This window comes from Hibiscus syriacus, unplaced genomic scaffold (genome assembly GCF_006381635.1).
Source record: "Hibiscus syriacus cultivar Baekdansim isolate YM2019G1 unplaced genomic scaffold, ASM638163v2 tig00112429_pilon, whole genome shotgun sequence".
In the NCBI taxonomy this organism is placed as follows: Eukaryota; Viridiplantae; Streptophyta; class Magnoliopsida; order Malvales; family Malvaceae; genus Hibiscus; species Hibiscus syriacus.
Window position 1 is genome coordinate 303,229 of NW_024063330.1, and position 27,192 is coordinate 330,420.

Sequence of the window (27,192 nt, forward strand, 5' to 3'; positions counted from 1 at the left end):
ATGGTTCCAGTGGTACAACACTACCCAGTCAGGTATATTACTGGTATTTTATCTTTATGGAGAGTATTCACAGAAATAATTGACCTTGCCACACCAGTTTCCTTTTTGGCTTCTGCAATGGCATTATGACATTATGTAAAGGAGGTAGAATCGGCCCAACCTTTCACAGAATGCTCCCTTGCGCGTTGGGTCTAATGTAACAAGTCCAAGGTTAATGGGGATATGCTGGAGTTTTGAGCAAGGCTAGAGATATAAGCAACTAAAATTTCTTACTATTTGTTCCATATTTTCTGGTAGAAAATTTAAACATGAGAACTGAGAATATGGCTTGAACGGGTTTCTTGAGTTTCTTAAACCTGACAAGTTCACGACCAAATCAGTCTTTTAACACAAAACAAATGAACTTAAATGGGAAATACACGTGAGATTGGTCAGTTGAGATCCCTCGATTAATCAAGCTTTGATTGTCACACTGCATAGGCACAAACCGGATGGCTTTATTTCAGAAGTTTGCCATTCAGAACCCGGGGCCGCATCCGGATCGTACAAAAGGGTGTGGTAACCGGGGTCTCCTTCCACCGAGAATAATAGAAGTTTCCTGTCCAGTACCCCGAAACGGAACCCTATACTCGTGCTACCCGTCAATGGCACCGGAACCATCTTCCAAGAATTGTCGTCCGGGTTGAATATCGCCAGCTTCCGTTGGTTCTTCCACTCCATGCAGAAAAGCTTCTTCCCCAGCACGGCATGTGCAGTGACCATCACACGACCGTTTTTCATCTCGCACCAGGTGTGCTTCTCGGGGTTGTACACATCGACGAACCTCGAGTTTCCTATAGTGAAGCTCGACCTACCACCCAAGACATAGAGTTTTCCGTTCAATCCACATGCGAAACAACCCCAACGAGGTCGGCGTAGACTTTCAATAAGGGTCCACTTATCTGCATCAGGGTCATACATCTCTGCAGTGGAGAGGCTCTCGCCCTCTGACCCATATCCTCCAACAACGTAAACCGCACCGTTGACCTCCGCGCAAGCAAAATCATGGCGAGGAACATTCAAGTCTGCTAGTTTGCTCCAGCTGCAAATATGAAGATGTGTTAAAACCAACAAGAACAAAGCTACGGCAATTCGTTTCGCATGTATTATGCAGCAGGGGTGGAACTGGAGGGGTACTAAGACTGCTATGAGAAGTGAAAACCAAAAACAAACCTGTTGAGGCAAGAATCATATTGGTAAACATCAGCTGAAGCCGAGGCAGTCCTGTTCGAAACATAATAGCCTGCTAAGACAAGCAGCTTTCCATTAAGGACAGTTATCCCGAACCCGACCTTTTCAGGACCAGGCATTGGTGGAAGAAGCTTGTGTCTCTGCCCCAAGCAATCCAAAACCTCCCAGTGGCTTTCCTTTCCTTCGGAATCCATAGTGAGAACATAAAGCCACTCTTCAAGCATTCCGGCTATCTTTCGCTCTGTTAAGAATTCTTTGCTTTGAATGAACGATCTCCACCTCTTGCATACACCGCCCATGGCGGGGAAGCTGGAACGAGGAACAAGAGCAAGGCAATACTTAGCCACATCATCAGGAAGCCCCGGAAGCAGCGTGCTGTCTAATTCATCAATGGCTGCAGAAGATGGATGTGGATTGCCTTTCCAACGAATCAGTGTATCTTGCATAACTGAGGTGGTAAGGCACGTATTCGGTTCCGTGATTCTCTTCTTTTCTCTCACAAAACCAGTCATTTTCTAAACGATTCCTTGAATTCGAATATATATTTCCCGAAAGAATGCGATGATAATTCTACAAATGCTAGTCAACTAATTAAAGAAACTCATGGAATCCATCACCTATAGGGATTTTACAACACCAAGGCATAAGCGACGTAGCGGAACGGATCACTTGTGCTGTTAACACCGATGATACTCTATTCTTAGTCCAGTCTGATTCATATTCCATACCAGTGGCCTTGCTCTTCGAGTAGTTACCGACCGTCGCACCCGGTAAAATCTTTCTCACACATTTGCACCCGTTCCTTTCCCCACACATCGCCCAAATATCTAAACACAAGATCACAAACCAAGGAAAATTAGTAGCAAAAGATAGGAAACCGATAGTTTGATCCGATCATGATTCGAAAAATTCGGAAACATAAATACCTCTTAAGGCCATAAAATTCAGCAGTTTTAACCCCCGATAACTTCCATTTCGACGAGACCAATAATCACCTGAATGTATAAAGTAAAAGGAAGAAAGGTCAATTCAACTTTTACCACACCAAAACTTTTTTTCACTATAGCTTCACAAGCCGGCAGACGGACGGAGCCAGGGCTGTGGCCCTCCAAATTTTTGGTAGAATAACATTTTAGATCCTTGTTAGTTTAAATAATAGTCAAATAAGACCTTTACTCCTTCCAATTTTTAGATTTAAATACTTAATTGATCTTTGTCTGTCCTAATGTTCGATCCTAGCTCCGTCCCTATCGGCAGCAGCAACTATGTACTGCTGGGAAATTTCCTAAGCCAATCAACACAGATATCTCAATGTTCTTCTCTAACAGCTTAAGAAACACAGTTAGATCCGAGTATAAACACTAAACCAACCCAAAAAAACACAAATCTATGTCTTAAAGAGGTTATCTAGTCTGGTAAGAATTTAAAAAAAAAACAGAACTAGATTAGAAATAAACAAACTCAATGTAAGGGTAATGGAAAAGGAAACACGGATTAAATCTGAGAATAACAAGAGGATATAGATCTAAAAACGAAAAGCATAGAAGAAGAAAGATAATGGTAAAGGAAGAGTTACCTTGATCCAGGAAAACAGGAGATAATGTACTGTTTTTGTGTTGATGATGATAATAATAATAAGGAAAGCTTTAACGGAGGTGGGAGTGATTTGTTTCAAGGCAAAACTGCCATGGCCCATGAGTGGGGAAATGATTTTATAAAGGGTAGTTATGCGGTGCGGCGCCTAAAAAACGGTTAATATACGATGTGATAGGTTAAATAAATGATCGGTTAAAATTTAAACCAGTTATGTTATATTATTTAACCGGAAATATTATAAAGTACAATAACATATTAGGTAGCGCTTATATAATGTAATAGGTTAAATATACGATGTGATAGGTTAAATAAATGATCGGTTAAAATTTAAACCAGTTATGTTATATTATTTAACCGGAAATATTATAAAGTACAATAACATATTAGGTAGCGCTTATATAATGTAATAGGTGGCGCTTATATTGACCTATTTTATAAGTAAACTGGTATATTTATACCGATAATATTACAAATTTACCTATTACATTATAATATGTTAAAAGTGTCCATACTTTTTTTTATAAAAAGGATCGATACTTTTTTTAAAGTTATATAATTTATGTTTCAATTTTTTTTAATAGTGTTTCATGTTTTCCACCTACAATATTAATTTAATAATTTCATTTGCACAAAAAATTATTTGATTGTTTTGATATTTTATAAAATAATATTTAGAATTTAATTTTAACAATATTAACCAAGATAATAATAAATATGTAATATATATGTTTATTGTTTTTAATTTAATAATAATATATATCTTAACGTAAAAAATAAATCATTAGACGCCTATAATTACTAAATTAATATCTTAAAACTCACTCAAAAGATAACCTTAAATTAATGTTTTCTACAGTGAAAAAAGTATGGACACTTTTATAAAAATAATAGATACTTTACAATATGTAAAAATATGACAAAACCAGTTTCATTATGACAAAACCGATAAAATTTACCTGATATGTTGAAAGTATGAACACTTTTATAAAAATAATAGATACTTACTGATAACCAAAGTTTACCCGTTATCAATTTTTTTTAATAGTTTTTCATATTTTTCTACCTAAAATATTATTAGTCTGTCAACATAATAAATAGCGCTAAACCGAATTTATTAAATATCTTTTAATATATCCGGTAATACCGTATATTAATAATATATTAACCCGTCTTTCTTGAGAGAATCCCTTTTATAAAGCATAGAAATAGCAAGGAAGGATGAAGATAGAACCGACAGGACGCCACCACGTCATTCTTCACCACTTAATTTCTTTTATTTTTAGGTAAATTACGCGTTAGTATCTAAACTATTAATTTTAATCCGTTTCAGTATATAATTTTTTTATTTTTTTCAAAATAATATCTAACATTTTTTTCAAACTTTTGTTTTATTTTTATTTGATTGATCTAAATATAGCAAATTAATAACAAAATATTTAAACTGACAACCATTTAATCATTTTCTACCAAATCACTAAAATATTCAACAAAATATAATTAATTTATCTTTATTAAACTATTATATCATTTTTTTCTTTCTATAAAATTTAGGGTAAAGAACATAAATGGTCCCCAACTATAAAGTACTACTTTATTAAGTTTATCAACTATTAAAAGTTACAAAATCATCCTTAGACTATAGAGTGTTGTTTTATTGAATCCCACATTAAAAAAATGGCGGTTGTTTAAGTTGGACGTTAACATAATGACTAAGATATGATAGTCGTTTGGGATTTTAGGATTATATTTTATCATATCGCCTTCAACAGTTTCATGTCAAACTTAAACAACCATCAATTTTTTTAACAAAAAAAAAGACGAGTTTGAAACATAATGAATAGTGGGGTGACCATTTTCTAACTTTTAATAATCTAGGGACTTAACAAATCAACATTCTATAATCGAATGACGATTTTATAAATTTTAATAACCGAGGGACTTAATAAAGCAATACCCTATAGACATGAGATCATTTGTGTGTTTTATCCTAAATTTTAATATTTTATATTTTTAATCAAAAATTATTTTTTTATATTTCTGATGGCATGAAAAAATAATAAAATAATTATAATTCACGTTTACAATAGGAATAAAATAATTATATTAATTTTCAATATAATTGAATCTTACCCTCCTCTCTCTCTCTCTCTATATATATATATATATTATGATCTATTTAATTACGTAAAACTCTTTTAATTTTATATATTTTTAAAATTATTGGATTAACTGAAATCAAAAGTTGAAATTACTTTTTTATTTTTTCTAATAATCTTAAAATAATGAAAAATTAAAATAATTTTAAACGATTTAATTAGATCATCACATAATAATATATATATATATATATTGTTTTATAATGGGCTCTCTTAAAAGTTCGTGCCAAGACGATAAAGTATCCGTCAAGTTGATAAAAGAAAAGGATGGGTTGTGTCTTGTAGTAACAATTTTTTCCATATTTTATCCCACGCCAGAAAGAATAGACTCATCGCCTTGACTTCCGTGCTCCCAATCTCATTCCACACCTTCAACTTTAATTGCTGGCCGTTGGCTTCAACGAATCGGTGGTAGTGCGGCGTTTTCACTATAGATTTTTTCACGAACAAATGATTATTTTTTAAAAAAATAAAAGAAAAATCGACTTCAATGAGATTCCATTTCATCCATGCCTATAGACCTGGGAATGTTACCCAAGGATTTAAACAGCGGTTTGTGACCGTAATAACGTCCCGTGATATAATAGTGACGGTGTCTTCTGTAATCGTTATTATATGTTCGTGATATCTGTAATTTTCATAATAGTATCTGTTATGTCCGTAAATATGACAAAACGCGACATAACAAAAAGCGCGATCGCAACTGTTATTTGAATCACTGTTACAGATTACTTGGAGTTCTGGATATCTGCTCCATGGCGGCCGTCTCTCCTCCGCCGCAAGCAACCGAACAAAGTCCAGGGATAGTAATTTGCATTTATTTTGGGGATGAAGGGTGATGATGGTGGAGTGGAGACGAAGTTAACGGCCAATGGGGCATTTGGATCATTGTAGGACTCGAGTTTGATGGTGCGGTGCTGGTGTTGCTAATCCCGAGTCCTTGTGGGTTGTTCAAGAAAATTATAAAACAAAGGGTTGTTGAAAATTGTGACTTTCAATTTATTTAAGTAGAAGATATTAATACGAATCAAGTTATTTTAACGACGACGTTATTTTGAATTTTTTATTTTTGTGACATATTTTTCTTTATTTTTGTGGTATGCGATTTCTTTATTTTCTTATTCTTGTGGTACGATTCTTATGGCTCTTGATATATTTTTCGTATTCCTTTGAGATCGTTTTGGTGTTTATATAAAAACCATAACGACATTTATTTTCTGTTTAGTTTGTAAGTGGTCACGGATAGTCAAATTCCCTCTTTGGTAAAATGTTGTTTGTCGATATAATCAAAATTGTGTAGTGAAACAACCTGCCATATAGTTTGGTTCGCTCATCACTCTTTTATGACTTCGTAAAACGTCTCGCTAAATACATACATTGAGTTTTTATGAAGATTAATAGATTCTTTCGATGTTGATAGTCATTCTCAATAAAATATTCCATTTTTTTGGTACCTCTGAATTTAATACTTTCATTTTTGTATGAGTTGTCGGTGATTATTATTTTTAATTCTCTCTTTGTATTTGGATGCGATGTTATTATAATTACTTCTATTATTTTTTTAATAAAATCCAATTGTTATTATCAAAAAAATATAAATTTAAGAAATTATATTAAACAATAGAATTAATTCAAATCGAGTCTCTCAACGGGCATATGCTTTATATCAAAATTAGGGATGGATTTAGGTGGGGGTGGTCGTCCCCTAAAAATCTATAGTTATCGTATATTTTAAAATTTTTTAATATATTTTTTATTAAAAATCTATTTTTTCCGCTCAAATTTTATAAATTTAAGTTCACACATTTAACATAAAATCATGAATCTGACCCTAAATAAAAACAGCTATCGTTTGATAGAAATGGCCCACATGGTCGGCCTTATCCTTTAATTAAATATTATCTTAAAAACCCTAAATTAATTAATAATTTAACATTACATGTATGGGGTTGGATGAATATTTTCCGCGGCTTTTAATTTGACTTTAATCTCACACGCTTTCCTGATTTATCACATCAGAAGGATTGGGGAATTTGATTCTTATCCATTAATATATTATACATTACCCCTAAACCAAAACAATTCCTTTAGAGAGTGTTTGGATCGGAGAACGTGGGATTCTCTCGGAAATGGAATTCACATTCTCTCGTTTGGTTTGGTCGGGAATGTCATTCCCGGTAATGTTTTATTACCAATAGTAGAATTTTTAGGGTATATTACCGAGAATGTCATTACCTCAATTCTCTTACGTATTGTAATATTACTAGTGTTTTGGACTAAAATGCCTTTAAAATTTTATTTTTTTTAAAAAAATATCATTCTTCTGTCATTGAATAATAAAAATTATACGAATGTTAAATTACAAATTAATCATTAAATTATTTTATATTTATAAAAAATTCTATAATTAAAATTTTATATGAAGTTCAGGGGTTAAAATAAAATTTTATCCTTTCATTAAACATTTTTTATATTTTTAATTTTGTAAAAAAATTATATAAATATTATGAATTTAATTTTTTTAAGAAAATATATAAATATTTTACAACTGTAATATTATACAAATATATAATAAGGACAATTTGGTTAAATATACATTCCAATAATCTTTTATTCCTTTAACCAAACACGGTAATCTTACATTCCTGTTAAACCAACTAAACACAAAATACAACATTCCTAGTAATCCTATTACATGATAATCTTTTATTCACACTGGTAATCTTACATTCCGTGAACCAAACAAACCCTTACTACATTCTAACTCTGATTTCTTTGAACCTATGAAGAGTTTTCCCATAAAATTTCTTCAAAATCTAATTATTTACAATACACGCACTCCATATATATATATATATATATATATATATATATACTGTTCGAACTCTAGACTTTTAATAATTAATCTCTCTTTCTACAATTCGTTTATCAACTGCCATTGAGAACTAAGGGTGTAAACGGGCCGAGTAAAATTCGAGTATTGCTAAACTCGACTCGAAAACTTTAAAATGGAACTCGACTCAACTCGTAAACTCATGAGCTTAAAATTTTCAAACTCAATTCGAACTCAAAATCCTAAACCTTAAATACATGAAATTTTACTCGATTGAAACCTCAAACTCGAACATTAAATACATGAAAATTTTATTGTGTTTTTTTTAAATCAATACATAAATATTAATATTATTAATAATTTATTTTTTAAAAAATAAAATCTTAATATATTATATTTTCGAGCTGCACACGAGTTTTTCGAGTCTAATATCAAGTAGCTCGTTTCGGCTCGTTAAGAACTCGAGTCGAGCTCGAGCTCGAACTTGAGTCCAATCCATTCGATCCGAGTATTTATCGAGCCTTGATCGAGTAGCTCGTAATCCGTCTCGTCTCATTTACAGCCCTATTAAGAACTAGGCAGCAAACTTTTACAATTTTGATACTTATCCACTAATAATTATTTTCGGCAATGACCATTCTTCGTTGATGAAACATATAGAAGTGCAGATTAAACAAAAAGTCTCCAAGAGGAATCTCATATAACATTTAACTAAACATGGATTCGGAAAACATCTTAAATAACAACTCACTCTGCTTTGAATAATATCAAATCTTCCTCTCAAAGAAACCAGATGTTCAACATACAACTTTCATCGACTAAAATTCCAATCATTCACTCGAGAGGAAGCACGTTTACGCAACGACTTGAGACTTCTTCGACTTGCTAGCCGCCAATTGGGTCTCGGGCTGGAGGAAGACGAAGTTATTTTCAGCCATTAAAGAGATTTAAGTTTTGTTATGAATTTACCTCTTTCTTGACGGGCTCTTCCTTCTCGGACAAAATTAGCTCGATGTGGCAAGGGGAAGACATATAAGCTAGCAAAAGGAACACACTTATAAACAATGAAAGACACAATAGAGAGTATAGAATGATAAGTGTATGGTTCTAGAACGTACGATTGATTCTTCCATGGGCACGGTAAGTACGACGCCTTTGTTTCTGAGCCTGGTTCACCTGGATGTGAGAAATATAGAGTGCATCGACGTCCAAACCCTTGACCTGCAAAATTAATCTAGGTTTGTTTTGAACGGAATACCAACAAGAATGAAATAAAGCACAGCAGCAAGCATACCTCAGCATTACTCTCAGCATCTTCAGCAAATCCAGGATGAATTTGGCAGATTTTACAGGCCAGCGACCTTGTCCATTAGAATGCCTGTTCTTTGCCTGAGCAGTGCGTCCGACACCACGGCAAAAGCGTCGGAAAGGTATGGCCTGTTTGTGAGCCATAACATCCTCTAAATACCTCTTTGCCTTGACCAATGGCAACTTCCTGATAGCAAAAGCAGTCTCCCTTGTGTTCTATAGAGCAATTACCAGGTATGAGACTCGAAAGATTATCACCATCGAATAAAAAACATAACGAATGTGCCGACACAACCAAAACCAACCAAGATCAAGACACCTATAGAAAACAATTTAACGAATTCCCGTATCATATTAATCAAACACTAAAATCTTTTCAGAGTAATACAAAATGTGGCATCATTTATGGATCCTTCGGTCACCAAGAAGATCCAGAGGTTCACCAAATCACAATGCAAGTAATTTTCCTAAAGTTTACGAGAGCCACACTAACAAACAGTGCATGAAACACTTAAAGATCCTCCCTCAAGCAAACATGCTCATATACACAACACTATGACTATTTATAAACACATGAAAACAGTAGAACCAGGCCATTTGACATCCAATTAACAATCATAGAACAGCAACACCAAGGAAACATAATATATTGAATCTTCAACCGTATACAATAACATACACTCCTAAGCAACAAGCAAACCAATACCCATAACTCTATATGAAGCTCATATCAAATTATAGCGAAATAAGGCTATAATACCTTGAAATGAACCCTGAGATCAGAGCCCCTTGCCTTGCAGGCTGCACAAGATCAACACGAACCATGATTTCAATCTCCAAACAAAATGAGCATAAAGAGAAAGTAAAATGCTAAAAAGAGAGAGAGATAGAAAAGAACAAATGGGACTTTACACTTGGTGGAATTATCAGGCTCCTTCGAATACTTCACCTGGAAAAAAAATCGATTTAAGTGTTCAATCATCACCAAAAAAATAAAAATGAAAATGTAAACGAAGAAAGATGAGTATCGAGTACCATGGCTGCTAAACTAGTTGCCTAAGCTACTTCTGCCGCCTGAAAGAAGTAAAGGAACGAAGAAAGAACAAGTTATATAGGGTACGATTCTAGGGTTTTAAGAGCTTCCAGAATTGGGTTTTTAAGTACCCAGATCCAGACCTAAAATTTAAAAGGAATTAGAGACCCAAGAGGCCCACACCATTTTCATGAGAAAGAAGAAACCTTATCTATTATATTATTTAATAATTTATTTTTTAATTGTCTTTTTTATTAATCTGGATAAGTATATGACAATATTCGTTCAAAGAACAACTCTCAACCTTTTGAAATTGAACGCTCACACCTTTGGCATCTATAGTGCTCAAACCCGGGTTCTCAAGGAATAATAACAATTCCTTTACCACGGAAGCCACTTGGTTCGTGCTTATTTTCTAACTATCAAACGGTAATATCAAATCTCTCTCTCTCACACACATACAAAATAAAAAATTACAATGAATGTTTACAACCATAATCGTAAAAAAACACATAATAAAGATATTTTTAATAAAATTAATCTGGGTAAGTACATGACAATATTTGTTAAAAGATAAGCTCTAAATCTTTTGAAATTGAACTCTCACACCCTTGACATCTATGATGCTCGAACCCATAATAAAGATATTTTTCTAAACAAGAGAAAACTATTCACTTAAGATCACAAGTTATACAAGGAAAATGTTAAAAAAATAACCAAATAAACTCGAATGAAAGGTAGATACGAGCAAATCTGACTATATCAGCAAACAGATCACAAAAGGGTATGAAGCTATTGAAAGTGCAACACCCACAACCCGTATCTGACCCGGATACAAGTCTGAGGTGTCACATTGACTTTTCAAACTTTAATCTTTTAACGAAAACCAATGAAATTTAAAACTTTTATTAAAATAACATTGTCACTGCACACGAGTTAACCAAAACAAGACAAAACTAATCAGAGCATTTAAACTAACACTGTTCTTACATGCCAACACACTACATACAACAAAATACCTACTATGACTTTACTTCTGATCTGATCGCTGAGTAGAGATAGGTTGATCTGCAAATTCCTATTCTTGATTCTCCTGCTCTTCGAAACCTACGTGTAAAAACACTTACACGCTAAGTCATAGACTTAGTGAGGCATAATTACATAATAAAGAATTATTAAAATATAAACATGTCGTCTACTATCCAAACACAATTATATTATCATACCATCATTTATTATACCACATATGAGCCAATATAAATCGTAATAATACCATATTAAGATACAACTATATACATCCTCGTTATGTCTTACTTAAGCCCATATACACTATTGAGAACCCAAGGTATACGAGTATTATGAGATTGTGCACACGTATGCTGTCCCCACAGCTCCATGAATTTTCCGAAGGACCTATCCAGAGGTCATAAAGATCCTCAGTAACTGTCCAGAGGTCATAAAGATCCTCGGTAACTGTCCAGAGGTCATAAAGATCCTCGGTAACTGTCCAGAGGTCATAAAGATCCTCGGTAACTGTCCAGAGGTCATAAAGATCCTCGGTAACTGTCCAGAGGTCATAAAGATCCTCAGTAACTGTCCAGAGGTCATAAAGATCCTCGGTAACTGTCCAGAGGTCATAAAGATCCTCGGTAACTGTCCAGAGGTCATAAAGATCCTCGGTAACTGTCCAGAGGTCATAAAGATCCTCGGTAACTGTCCAGAGGTCATAAAGATCCTCGGTAACTGTCCAGAGGTCATAAAGATCCTCGGTAACTGTCCAGAGGTCATAAAGATCCTCGGTAACTGTCCAGAGGTCATAAAGATCCTCGGTAACTGTCCAGAGGTCATAAAGATCCTCGGTAACTGTCCAGAGGTCATAAAGATCCTCGGTAACTGTCCAGAGGTCATAAAGATCCTCGGTAACTGTCCATAGGTCCCGAAGAACCTAGGTAAACTATCCATATGTTCCTTAGAACATAGGTATACTGTCCATATGTCTCGAAAAACATAGGTAGTCCTTTGACTCTTGGCATACCAACTATACTTACAATTCTCATAACTCATATCATGTCATTGTCTTTTACCTTATTACATATTCATACATCATATCACATTTTTCTTTTTCTATAGCTCTTTATCACATGTTCATATGATCATCTTATTACCTATACCTTTTCATATAACCATTTCATACATACATACATACATGTCATCCCTCATATGACTTCATATTCATATTCTGTATATTTCATATTCTTTCTTATGTCCTTTTCATACTTCTTATTTCATATTCTTATGAAATCATATTGATCATTTTAACTATTTCACATATTTAACACATTTATCTACATATTTACACAACTCATATAATATATATATATATATATATATATATATATTGTAACATGTCAATACATATTCTCATTCATACATATAAACCATACAAACACAGCACACACACTTCATATACCTAATATAGATATCTCGTAACTCATTCATATATAAGCTCTAATCTGGAACATAGACTTACCACAATCTGCATAGTATATCCCATAATGTATATGGTATGAATTCATATCATATTTAATAATATTGAATGAATCATGTATCAAGATATTAAATCTAGACTTATTGCAGTTCTAAAACTGAATATACTAACATAATCCTGTTATGCACATGCACTCACCTTAGCCTTGTTTGAATTGAATCAATTCTAACCCTTCGTTTACTTTGAAGCAAAGTCACGTTCAATATCTACATAAGCATAATTTTCAAGATGATTATCAGATGCCCAAGTCTTGAAATTAACCTCTAAAATCCTACCAATTTAAGGGATTAATAGTTTAGTCTCTCTTCTTTCTTCTCTTTTTTTTATTATGGGGGAATCGGTTCCCCCCCTGGGGGTATCGATTCCCCTCTAGCATTCTGGAATTCATATTCGTTTGAGGGGGAATCGATTCCCCTTGAATGGGTACCGATTCCCCTAGCCCAGAAATCCCATTTTGAGCTCGAAAATCACCTTATTTCAGCTTAAACCTTCCTATTTCACTTCCTTTAATACTTCTAACTTTAATACACATACTTAAACTTATTTCTATTCACTAATCACTTCTTTAACTTTAAATCTAGTCATTCCTATGTAATTGCAAAAATTATACTAGTTTTGCAACATGTTCAAATTCCTATTCTAACACTTCCTATCCCTTAATTAACTTGATGACAAGTCAAATTCAACTTTCAATTCTCAATATAAACTTTATTTCGATATTTCATTCAAAAACTTCAAATCTTTAAATCCTCATAAACTCTTCATTTTGTTGTTTTAAAGCACATTAATCCTTCCTTAATCTTATTTAGCATCTAATAATCAAAACTAAACTTAAATTTTAGTACATACTCAGCTCAAGAGAAAACTCACCTTTGATTGGCTTCACACGTGAAGAAGAGAAAATGAAGAAGAAAAGAGAGAAGAGATTTCTGGAAAAATCTCCCATCCTTATCCATATATATATATATCATTTTAATTATAATTTTCAAGTCAAATGACCATTTAACCCTTAATTTCCTTTAATAATTACTAATTAACCTTCATCATATATATCCAATAATCATTGAACTATTTCATTCTTATACTTTAGTCACCAAATTCTGAAACTTTACAATTTGGTCACTAACCCTGTATTGCGGATGTTACAAATCTCCCCTCCTTTAAAGAAAATTCGTCCTCGAATTTTCATTACACATATCGATAAGAACATATCTTTCAATGTTCTCATGCTCCCTCTCTACTTTATCCCATTGCAATTTGTAATGAATGATTTGCTTTCACTTCCCAAAGAACCTAATCCATTTCTAATTACCTTATAACCATACCCAATCTCTTATTCCATCATTCTATAACTCAGAATACAACCCTAAACCTCTTCAAATGTTATTAAACGTATACTTTACGAAATCAATCAATCTTTTCATAACATTCTCTACCATTTCCTTACCCCCTATCAACTTATAATTCACACTTTACACCCCTTTTCCATTTAATTCCCTATATATACTCCTTTATAAATTACTATCTCCTTACTTATCCCTTGAGAAATATCTCCATTAGATTAACAGAGAATTAAATTCCCTGAATTCGAATGTAATACTTCTAACATATCTTGTTTACTTTAGCACTGTACCTTAATGGAATTGTCACTACACTATTTCAAAAAAAAAATGACTTCTAACTAAATTCTCAATTCTCTTACCCATTCTCTACTCTTATATAGTTATACACGCTCATATCAACTAATATCATAAAGCATTTACTGTACAATAGAAGATACCTGCTATTATCTCTGGATCCTCATTGTCTTCACTGATATTGAGATTATATACTCTAGCCGTAGAGCGCATTTCTTGTTGAGTAGAAAATTCTGTCTGACTTCTTCCTCTACCTCTACCCCGTCCTCTCTGGGATATCGAAGCAGATCGCTCTGACTGCACAGGCTTTCCTGTCCCCAGTGGACAATCTCTCAGGAAATGTCCTATTTCCCCACATCGAAAACAGGCTCCAGATTCAACTCTACATGCCCCACCATGATATCTCTCACAAATCTGACAGTGTCTCTGTTGTGCTCTTCCATCACCAGACTTTCCTAATTGAGTCTGTCTAGCTCTCATCTGATTTGATCCTCTAGCAGAGGATACCACTGATTCAGACCTTACTTGGTATTGGAACCCAGAATCTCTACCTCTCTTGGGTGGTACAGAGCTCGACGAAGCCCCCGTTCTTTTGGAAGATTGAGCTTTCTGATCCCCAAACCGCTCGTTCTGAGCTCTTTCTAGAGCTTTAGCACGATTTACTACTTCCTGAAACGAGGACAAATTCAAAACAATCAACATCTCTTTTAGCCTTGGTCGTAGTCCTTCAACAAACCACTCACATGCTTCTTTCTCTGTCCGAATCAATTCGGCCGCGAATCGACTTAACTTGTTGAATTCACACTCATATTCATACACAGTACGATTCAGCTGTTTCAAATTCAAGAATTCTTGCTTCATTTCCCGGATGAACTGATCTCCTATATACTTGTGCTTAAACTCTTCTAAAAACAAATACCATGTTTTCTGATCATTTGGCATCCTATGAATAACATTCGTCCACCAGATTCTCGCTTGCCCACGGAGCAAAGAGACCATCCCATCTAGTTTCTCCATATCAGAGCAGTGGAGTCCCTCTAACATGATCTTTACATCATTAAGCCAAAGGTCCGCAACAACAGGACCTTCTTCGGCTTCACCTTTGAACTCTGGAGCTCCTAATCCCTTTAACTCTTTGGCTATATTAATCCTCTGCGTTGAGGATGCAAGGGTTTGGAAACGTGTCAAAATAGTGCCCAACGTCCTGAAAAATACATTTTGATCTTGTACAGGTACTCCAGAGGGTGCCTGTCCTTCACCTTGCCTGGCCAGGGCAGGTGAATTACTACTTTCAGCTAATCTATCATCTCTCGCTTCACCCCGAGAGCTATCTTGTCCGGACATCTAATAAGAGATAACCAAACATTTCTATCAGCTAAACAACATACTCATTATTCGTATCAGATCAGAAGTTCTTACTACTGTGTTGGCATGAACACTTTTTAAGACACTATGGACTCCGGTTTATGCCGAGAATCGACTAAACCGTAGCTCTGATACCATTAAATGTAACACCCACAACCCGTATCTGACCCGGATACAAGTCTGAGGTGTCACATTGACTTTTCAAACTTTAATCTTTTAATGAAAACCAATGAAATTTAAAACTTTTATTAAAATAACATTGTCACTGCACACGAGTTAACCAAAACAAGACAAAACTAATCAGAGCATTTAAACTAACACTGTTCTTACATGCAACACACTACATACAACAAAATACCTACTATGACTTTACTTCTGATCTGATCGCTGAGTAGAGATAGGTTGATCTGCAAATTCCTATTCTTGATTCTCATGCTCTTCAAAACCTACGTGTAAAAACACTTACACGCTAAGTCATAGACTTAGTGAGGCATAATTACATAATAAAGAATTATTAAAATATAAACATGTCGTCTACTATCCAAACACAATTATATTATCATACCATCATTTATTATACCACATATGAGCCAATATAAATCGTAATAAGCCCATATACACTATTGAGAACCCAAGGTATACGAGTATTATGAGATTGTGCACACGTATGTTGTCCCCACAGCTCCATGAATTTTCCGAAAGACCTATCCAGAGGTCATAAAGATCCTCAGTAACTGTCCAGAGGTCATAAAGATCCTCGGTAACTGTCCAGAGGTCATAAAGATCCTCGGTAACTGTCCAGAGGTCATAAAGATCCTCGGTAACTGTCCAGAGGTCATAAAGATCCTCGGTAACTGTCCAGAGGTCATAAAGATCCTCGGTAACTGTCCAGAGGTCATAAAGATCCTCGGTAACTGTCCAGAGGTCATAAAGATCCTCGGTAACTGTCCAGAGGTCATAAAGATCCTCGGTAACTGTCCAGAGGTCATAAAGATCCTCGGTAACTGTCCAGAGGTCATAAAGATCCTCGGTAACTGTCCAGAGGTCATAAAGATCCTCGGTAACTGTCCAGAGGTCATAAAGATCCTCGGTAACTGTCCAGAGGTCATAAAGATCCTCGGTAACTGTCCAGAGGTCATAAAGATCCTCGGTAACTGTCCAGAGGTCATAAAGATCCTCGGTAACTGTCCAGAGGTCATAAAGATCCTCGGTAACTGTCCAGAGGTCATAAAGATCCTCGGTAACTGTCCAGAGGTCATAAAGATCCTCGGTAACTGTCCATAGGTCCCGAAGAACCTAGGTAAACTATCCATATGTTCCTTAGAACATAGGTATACTGTCCATATGTCTCGAAAAACATAGGTAGTTCTTTGACTCTTGGCATACCAACTATACTTACAATTCTCATAACTCATATCATGTCATTGTCTTTTACCTTATTACATATTCATACATCATATCACATTTTTCTTTTTCTATAGCTCTTTATCACATGTTCATATGATCATCTTATTACCTATACCTTTTCATATAACCATTTCATACATACATACATACATACATGTCATCCCTCATATGACTTCATATTCATATTCTGTATATTTCATATTCTTTCTTATGTCCTTTTCATACTTCTTATTTCATATTCTTATGAAATCATATTGATCATTTTAACTATTTCACATATTTAACACATTTATCTACATATTTACACAACTCATATAATATATATATATATATATTGTAACATGTCAATACATATTCTCATTCATACATATAAACCATACAAACACAGCACACACACTTCATATACCTAATATAGATCTCGTAACTCATTCATATATAAGCTCTAATCTGGAACATAGACTTACCACAATCTGCATAGTATATCCCATAATGTATATGGTATGAATTCATATCATATTTAATAATATTGAATGAATCATGTATCAAGATATTAAATCTAGACTTATTGCAGTTCTAAAACTGAATATACTAACATAATCCTGTTATGCACATGCACTCACCTTAGCCTTGTTTGAATTGAATCAATTCTAACCCTTCGTTTACTTTGAAGCAAAGTCACATTCAATATCTACATAAGCATAATTTTCAAGATGATTATCAGATGCCCAAGTCTTGAAATTAACCTCTAAAATCCTACCAATTTAAGGGATTAATAGTTTAATCTCTCTTCTTTCTTCTCTTTTTTTTTTATTATGGGGGAATCGGTTCCCCCCCCTGGGGGTATCGATTCCCCTCTAGCATTCTGGAATTCATATTCGTTTGAGGGGGAATCGATTCCCCTTGAATGGGTACCGATTCCCCTAGCCCAGAAATCCCATTTTGAGCTCGAAAATCACCTTATTTCAGCTTAAACCTTCCTATTTCACTTCCTTTAATACTTCTAACTTTAATACACATACTTAAACTTATTTCTATTCACTAATCACTTCTTTAACTTCAAATCTAGTCATTCCTATGTAATTGCAAAAATTATACTAGTTTTGCAACATGTTCAAATTCCTATTCTACACTTCCTATCCCTTAATTAACTTGATGACAAGTCAAATTCAACTTTCAATTCTCAATATAAACTTTATTTCGATATTTCATTCAAAAACTTCAAATCTTTAAATCCTCATAAACTCTTCATTTTGTTGTTTTAAAGCACATTAATCCTTCCTTAATCTTATTTAGCATCTAATAATCAAAACTAAACTTAAATTTTAGCACATACTCAGCTCAAGAGAAAACTCACCTTTGATTGGCTTCACACGTGAAGAAGAGAAAATGAAGAAGAAAAGAGAGAAGAGATTTCTGGAAAAATCTCCCATCCTTATCCATATATATATATCATTTTAATTATAATTTTCAAGTCAAATGACCATTTAACCCTTAATTTCCTTTAATAATTACTAATTAACCTTCATCATATATATCCAATAATCATTGAACTATTTCATTCTTATACTTTAGTCACCAAATTCTGAAACTTTACAATTTGGTCACTAACCCGGTATTGCGGATGTTACAGAAAGTCCATCAACAAACCGTAAATCAAAATTGAACAACGTGAAAATACTATCCACGAATATAAATCACATATCAAAGTCTAATATGAGGGTCCAAAGTATGGAAGTTTAACAGGATAACAAATAAAGCGTCATCTTGATTAGTCGCAACGATGTAAAATACATCCCTAAAAAAAATAAAAATAATAGCCAAACGACAAAAAAACGTGTCATAAAGGTAGAGAAAAACTTGCTATAAAGGTAGAAAAAGACCATAAAGACGGAGTTATTGAAAATAAAAGAAATAAAGATATGCTATAATAAAATAAAAAAAATAATAAATATTGACGATCGGTGATCAACACCAATGTTGATAACACTGCGGATCACAACGATTAAGAAAAAAAAAAGGACTAACCACAAATTAGGAAGAAGAAAGAAAAATACAAATTTAAATATCTAAATTTAACTTTAAATTATGTAAAAGTGAAAATATTAATTATCCAATTTATATTGTATTGTACTTGATATGATGAAAATTCCCTTCTCTCGATCTGTATATTTTGTTAAGGGTATTCACGTAAATATATGTATTTTTATTTATGATTTTATTTCTTTAATCAAAAATTTATTATAATAATATTATACAAATAATTGATTTTAATTGATCAGCTTTTAACAAAAAAAAACTGATTAATTATCATATGCTCAATCAATTTAACTAAAATAATTTAAAACTTTTGTTCTCTCAATAAACATTTGATGGCCATAGTGTCATACTTCTTATAATTAAAGTATCAAATGTTTTATGAGAAAATAAAATATATTGATATTCGATATCATTTTGTACGTAGTATTATTGTTCAAAATAATATTGTTGTAAGTAAAGTTGACATTCATGATAATCTCGTAAATATGTTCACCAAATCACTTCTTACATTTAAGTTTGGGAGTTGTTTATATTAAAGTTTGACGTTATTTGCACGAATCAAGCAACAATAGTTAAAATATTTGTTGTTAACCTTTGAAGTCTCAAATTCGAGGATCACATATAACATGAATATGAATATAATAGATGAATTACATTCGTTATCACTTAATTAGAGAGATTCTAATATGACTATTGATCTTTTAATTCTGTTAATTAGATTATTTAATTATTTAAATAATATTAATTAAACTACTAGCAATTAACATTTAACAGAGAATGTGATATAGCAGTTAAAAAGTTTGGTATAATTACACATTTGGTCTCTATTACTTACTTTGTTAAAAATTAGAATCAAATTAATAGAATGTGTAAGTAACATGGCCCAAGTGTTACTACCACATTACCCTCTCCGTTAAGTGTTAACGGTTGATGGCTTGATTAACATCATTTAAATAGTTAAGTGGTATGATTGACACAATTAAAAGTTGAGTGGTCGGATTAAAATCTTGTCATAATTAAGTGGTCACGGGTGCAGTTTACCCTAATATAATATACTTTAAACATGATAAAATACATGCTAGAAAATTGCAGAATTTACATGTTCCAACGTTTTATCACCTCTTGTGTTATACATGCTTCGACATTCAAGTCCATAATTGATTGGGAAAATGGCGTTTCAATCCAATGAAAATGGAAGTACTCTACTTACAGATATTACCTATAACAGCAACGGATCGGTTTCTGCACCGTCGATGCGATTCCGTGCTACGCAAACAATCCTTGATCGATCACATAATATTCCGTGGGATCGAACAGATGCTCGTGATCGAAACTCGGTGCATCATACAAGTGAAATGGCATTTCGGGTATCGTTGCTGGATTGTTATACTCGGTACAGTCGAAACCCTGGAGACCGGAATTCGTGGCATAACAATCACCTTGAAGCCAACAGAGTTGTAAGTCCTCGACTCCTACTCCGTCGTATAGGTTTCTCGGTGAAAATTCCGGCTCCGTGAGGTGGTTTGGAATGATATCCTGACCTTTCATGCTTGATGTAGTAGTGCAAATGGGCTCGAAAACTTGATCGTTTAGTGTATGGCTCTCGCCAACTGCTTCCGTTGGACTCGAATGTTTGATGTGATCGCTTCTGTACTGGTCAACATAGGCTTAACTTCAAATCCGCTACTGGTAGCCGTTTTTTCGATTATGGAAGGTCCGGGGCTAACGGATATGGCAGGTTGTAGATATTTGGTCAGCAAATCATGCTGCAAACCAGGTAGCGGCAGTTGGTTGATTCTGTTTTCTAATTGCAACGGTTCATACTCTTGTTTGAATTGAATCTGAGGAACTTCATTCCAGGAGTATTGCACCGTGTCGGTAGAACCGAATGATGCCAAGTTTACAACCGAGTCAACCGATCCAAGGGAATGATCGAAGCTTATCTGCAAACTCTTGGCTTTACGAGGATCGGGAATGCCGATTGAAAATGTTCCTTTGGACTCTGCCATTGGCCCTGAAGAAATTCCTTTTCCATCACCTTCACGACCTTTGAGATCGACATTCGGGACACATGAGTTATTCACTGAAAAACTAAAGCTGCCATTAGACACGTTGTCCTGTATCACATTCATTGAGTTATGGAGACCGGAACCGGAGTTCGAATCTTTCAAAGACGGATCTGAATGCTTTATTCCGATGAATGAGTTCTTTACATCGCGTTCCTTCTGCAGCCTACTCAAATAGAGGCGGTACTTCTGCACAAGAGAATTTTCTTGATGAGAATCTAAACAATGTCTTGGATATGGACAATTAACATCTCAAGAACATAGAAACTCTGTCGCGTCGATCTCGAATAATCCGAAAAAAGAATAAATCGAGCATGTTTTTCCTCGAAAACACTCTTTTCTACCCAAAGAAGTAGGAGGTATTTACCTGCAAGTGGCTGGCAACATTTTCTCTCGTTAGCCACGGTACATTCATCAGGTTGAGTATTTTCTTAGGCCCTACTTCTGTCAAACAGACATGAAAATGAGGTGTTATGATGATTATATTGACAGAAAAGGCTTCGGGATATTGCTCGAATTCGGTGACGATGATCTAGAGCTTAACCTTTAAAACCGAGCATTTGAATTTGAATCATACTTACTATCAAATCCAATCTGATTTACTGCTTCGACGAATTTTTGGTGAAGGTCTATTGTCCAGACAATTCTGGCTTTCTTGGTAGATGAAGGATCACCGAGGTCTTTATCGTCGTGTTTGTTGTCGGCGTCTTTTCTTTTCCTTCCCAAGGTTGTATCTCCTCCACCAAGGAAGTGCCCGTCATCGAACAGCTCGGAGCCACTTCTAGTCATATGAATACTTTCGATGCCTTCCAGACTTTCAATGTCTCTCACCTCATGTATCTTCTTTCTGAACACATGCTGCCATATATTCCGAAGCTCTTTCATTCTTATAGGTTTAAGAAGGTAATCGCAAGCGCCGTGCTGAACACCTTTCATCACTCTTCTCGTTTCTCCATCGACAGACATCACTGCAACATCACACGAACGGAGCTTGTGAGTAGATGTTTCGATCGAATTCGAAGGGGGAAAAAAACAGAACAAACAACATTTACGATAGAGAACTGACTAATGACAGGTAAATCCATTTCGAGTCCAACGTGTTCGAGAAGTTTGAACCCATCCATGTCGGGCATGTTAACATCACTGATCACGATGTCGTAACCATTCTTCCTTTCACGAAGCAATTTCAGGGCTTCTCGTGCAAGGCAACATGTAGTCACTGAAACAAGCCAAGCACCAAAAAAGTATGTCAGGATCACATAAAAATACGTTTCAATGCTTCATTTATCGTCCGATAAAGGCTAAACAATCCTACATCAGATTCGTAATCATCCGAAACCAACCATATCCGTGTTGAAAACATCTTTAATCTAATCGCAACGATATTCGGAGACCATCTTCGATTTAAGCGGAAGAGGTTAAAAAGGAAGTTGCACTGTTAAAGCATCTAGAGAAAAAGGCTAGCCAATACCAAAACAGGAACACAGCAAACTAGTTAGGCAAGCCAACCTCTGGCCTGTTAGGCCCTGGTTGCAGCTACCTCGAGTCGAGCTTCAGCCAAGGATTTTCGGTTTCCGCGTCGAGTTTAAACAGATTTCAGTAGTTTTGGCTAAAGTCAAGCTCATTAATACATCCACCCAATCTTGTTCAAATACTACACCAGTAAAGCTGATAATCAAAGACATTCCCAGCTCTCGGTAAAATCCATCAAGTTAAAAATTCAGAGCAAAGGGTGACAGGAGTTGCTCGAACTTCCCGATGAATAGACCGAATCGTAATCTCGGCCATCAGCGTATGTTCCTAGTTTAACTAAGATTTGTTAACTACATAGAAGCCCATCAATATCCTCCATGTTAGCAAGATATCAAACCAGACAATACAAACAAAATCACACACAGAGAGAGAGACATATAAAAGGCAGACTTTTCAAATTAGTCACTCCAATTTCATGATCCATTATTAGAAATGAACCAAAATGACATTCCTATGACATTTATAGGGGCTAGCAACATACTAAAATCCATAGCCTTAATCTCTCAATTAAATCATGTGTTTTCAACTTTAAATGGAACACACAGAGAAAACACCAAGAACAGAAGAATGAAAACATCCCTACACACTAACAAAGCTCTAATCTTCTTTCCATAGAATCAAAACCAAAAACCCATATTGAAAAAAAACATGAATCGTTCACAGCAAAACCAAAAAAAAAAACAGTGGTGCATTAAAACAAACACAAAGAAGTTATAAGGTACTGTTATGACCCTCGTAAAAACACTTTTTGAGCATCTTTTCAAGGATCTTCAACCAGGTAGGATCGTCATCGACGACGAGAACACGGAGGCCGGCAGGAAAGGCATCGGTTCGAGGAGAAGAGAAGTTGGTCTCGACCACCATGATTGTGTAGTACTATATTTTTCCTTGTGATGAGAAAGGCTTCGTTTTGAGGATCCAATGGCTAAGAAAGGGTGAAACCAAGTGCTTTGAGTACGAAAGCCAGTGAGAGGAAACGGGGAAGAAGAGGGGATTCGGTTGGGTTTTAAGGTTTGAGTTTAACCGAAACCATTCGATTATCGAATACTTGGCGCCGGCTACTTAACAGTCCCGGTGGACTCCACGTTTACAACTTTTTAAAAAAATAATTTTGGATAAACTACACATTTAGTACCTAAACTATTAGCCTATTTTAATATTTAAACTTTTATTTTTTCAAAAGCATACCTATCATTTAGTTTTAATTTCATTTTAGTATCCCGTTGTTGAAATTTTAACGCGTTTAGTACATGAACTATAAGTTTTAGTCCATTTTAGTATCTAAACTTTCAATTTTTTTAAAAACTTAGCGTTAAGTTTTGAACGGATACTAAAATGAAACAAAAACTAAAGTTTTTAATGACGATGTACTAAAATGAAACACAAACTACACTATAGGTATGATTTAAAAAAATTGAAAGTTTAGATACTAAAACGGATAAAAACTGATAATTTATATACTAAACATGTAATTTACACAATAATTTTTATACATTATGGGTAAATAACAAAATTATCTATCAGGTTTCTTTTGACTCTTATTTTACTCACTAAAACTTTGTTTTAAAAAAAGCAATTTATTCACTGAATTTTTTATTTACTATTATTTTAGTCACTGAATTTTAAAAATATTTGCACCGGTCGAGTGGTGAAAAATATATATTGAAATGGTTTAGGGTTTCACAAGTTTTACAATTTGTATTGAATCTTGTGAATTTTAAATTGATTTTGGAAAAATCTAAATCGATAAAGTAACAGAAGATGATGAAGCTAGTTCGTCGATGTTTTGAGTGATCAGAAAAGACGTCAAGAAATGGTGATTTTCAATATTGACGTGACATAAAGATTAAATCGTAAAACTTTCATCTTATAAAGATGAAACAAAAAAATAAAGAAAAAATGTGTAAATGTGTAAATTTTAATTAAAGTAAATATACGTGGTTATCATGTCACATTTCTATTTTTGATGTTATGCTTGAGTGGGTAAAATGGAACCAATCCAAAGTTCAATGAATTTATTAAAAAAATATAGATTTTAATGATTAGAATAAGAATGAGAAAAATCGAGGGATCGAATTTATAATTTCTCCCATTCATATTTGCTTAATTAGGTTTCTATATTTTATTTATTTATTATTCTATATTATTAATTAATTAGATATTAGTTTAGTTGAAAAATAATTAAAAACATTATTTTAAATAATAATTAATATTATAAAAAAAAATCACCAAGATCATTGGACCAGACCAGAACTAACTATTTGAGTTTGTATATTAAAATAAAAAGTTTTAAAAAGTTTGTGTTAAAGTACACTCTTATCTTCTCATTTGACTGTTTTTTCCATTAGCTTTTCAAATGTTGTCCGTCTGTAATTAAATAAATAAAATAATTCAAACACTAGCCGGTAATGGAAGAATAATACAAAGAAAGTCCCTCAGATTCTCTATATAAATTCCTCTAAATTTAAAGCATATGAACACTACTTGCAATAAATAGAAGTTGGTCAAATTTGTTCAACCTAATAACAAAGATTTCGCCATTTATCGACCGGGATTGGTTCGAGTGGTAGGCAGCTCGATATCGCTTAAGCAAGGTCTCGAGTTCGAGTCCTTGTGTGTTGCAAAAAATTCCATGTTAGAAGACTCACCCTCCAAGACGCGGGTCGGTCCAGATTAGTCAAAATAAAGCCTTGGAATCAGGAGGACAAAAAAAAATATTTATATCGTATGAGAATTAAAAAATTTCTAAATATCAACCATTTTGTCTATTCTCTCTTGATCCATTTATATGTGTTACAATTGCTACATTGTACTTATAAGATGAATAGCATAGATGACAACATGAGACAAACAAATAATTTAGAATATGTAACTTTTATTTTTTATTTTTTATCATACTATAGATTTTTGATATTAATATCTTTATTAATTTTTAACAAAATGGCTACGGAAATTTTTAAATTAAATTTAATAATTTATCTAAAATATATACACTTAGGGGGTGTTTGGTTCAAGGACCATGTTTGGTTGGTCGGGAATCTCATTCCCGGTAATGTTTTATTACCAATAGTAGATTTTTTGGGGTATATTATCGGGAATGTCATTACCTCCATTTCCTTAGGTATTGTAACATTACCGGCGTTTTGGATTAAAATGCCCTTAAATTTTTATTTTTTTTTTCAAAAATATCATTCTTCTGTCATTGAATAGTAAAAATTCTATGAAAGTTAAATTACAAATTTATCCTTAAATTATTTTAGATTTACAAAAAAAAAATCTATAATTAAAATTTTATATAAAGTTAAGGGGTTAAATTTTTTTTACCCTTTCATTAAACCTTTTTTATATTTTTAATTTTGTAAAAAAAATTATATAAATATTATAAATTTAATTTTTTTAAAGAAAATATATAAATATTTTACGACTGATAATATTATACAAATATATAATAAGGACAATTTGGTCAAATATACATTTCAATAATATTTTATTCATTTAACCAAACACTGTAATCTTACATTCCTGCTAAACCAACTAAACACAAAACACAACATTCTCAGTAATCTTATTCTCTGGTAATCTTTTATTCCTGTTGATAATCTTAAATTCCGTGAACCAAACGCACCATTAGGTCCTAGAGTACTTAATGTATCTGCCTTTGATTATATTAAGATTTTTATTGACTATTTTGGATTGCAAAAAAATAATAATAATGATATAATAAAAAAACCAACTCTGAATTTAATTAGAATTTTGGTGACTATCGATTATTGAATGAAAAATATATATGCAAAATAAAACGTAAAACCCAAAATCCAAGCGAAAATGAAAATCGAGTCTCTCACGTATTTCCTGACAGGTTTTTATTCTTACAAGTATTTATTTTGATTGTAATATTTTTGGGTATTTATATTCCAGGGTATTTTTTTAGTTGTATATTAAGATTATCGTATATGAGATATCCTTATTTTTTTGTAGTTCTACTGTACGGTAGCCTTAATATACGACTAAGAAAATATCCTACCGAAAATGTTAATATTTTTTTTTTAAATTTTCGGTAAAGAACTACCTAAAACATTATTTTTTTACTATAAATATTAATTTTGTTAACTAATTTTCGACAGAACTCAATATTAACATTCTAGGTAGAAAAAAAATAATATTTTAACTAGTACTTTATTAAATATGTTAAACATTTTAAGTAAAACCTAATATTAATATTTCTGATAAAAATAATATTTTATATAACGTTTTATTAAAAATATTAAAAAAATATTAACACCTTCGTTAGGGAATCTTTAGATACGGTAAAAGGAAATGGAAAAAAGCTTTCGAAGAAAAACATCAGTTGTCAACTCAAACTCAAACTCGGGAGACCTGCCCATGTGTCTGTCTCCTTAGCATTGGTGCGTGTTCTCCACGCTCGACAATTTGGCTTTTACT

At 33.5% G+C, this 27,192-nt stretch overlaps 2 protein-coding genes, 1 non-coding gene and 1 pseudogene across 3 annotated transcripts; all 4 read right to left on the reverse strand.

Annotated features, from left to right (window-relative positions):
- Positions 1-427: 427 nt before the first annotated feature.
- LOC120179607 (F-box/kelch-repeat protein At1g67480-like) lies at positions 428-2,891 on the reverse strand. Its single transcript, XM_039185169.1, has 4 exons — positions 2,807-2,891; positions 2,157-2,225; positions 1,213-2,057; positions 428-1,081 (listed from the first exon to the last, which is right to left on the reverse strand). Exons 3-4 carry the CDS (start codon positions 1,740-1,742, stop codon positions 454-456), a joined length of 1,158 nt encoding a protein of 385 aa, XP_039041100.1. The 5' UTR covers positions 1,743-2,057; positions 2,157-2,225; positions 2,807-2,891; the 3' UTR covers positions 428-453.
- A 5,593-nt stretch (positions 2,892-8,484) lies between these two features.
- LOC120179589 lies at positions 8,485-10,257 on the reverse strand (annotated as a pseudogene).
- Positions 9,513-9,640, reverse strand: LOC120179611. The gene has a single exon (XR_005521628.1). It is a non-coding gene; the product is annotated as a small nucleolar RNA snoR74 (small nucleolar RNA).
- A 10,004-nt stretch (positions 10,258-20,261) lies between the features above and the next one.
- Positions 20,262-23,767, reverse strand: LOC120179582 (two-component response regulator ARR11-like). Its single transcript, XM_039185147.1, is given in 6 exon segments — positions 20,262-20,811; positions 20,814-21,405; positions 21,584-21,660; positions 21,798-22,184; positions 22,283-22,435; positions 23,481-23,767. Coding segments are annotated over 6 exon segments (1,737 nt in total). The 5' UTR covers positions 23,614-23,767; the 3' UTR covers positions 20,262-20,416.
- Positions 23,768-27,192: the final 3,425 nt, after the last annotated feature.

Excerpts from the sequence above, each read along its gene's own strand:
- LOC120179607 (XM_039185169.1), bottom strand. The coding sequence starts at position 1,742 with ATGACTGGTTTTGTGAGAGAAAAGAAGAGAATCACGGAACCGAATACG. Across the intron at positions 1,082-1,212 it reads TATGATTCTTGCCTCAACAG|CTGGAGCAAACTAGCAGACT; the intron begins GTTTGTTTTTGG and ends TCATATTTGCAG.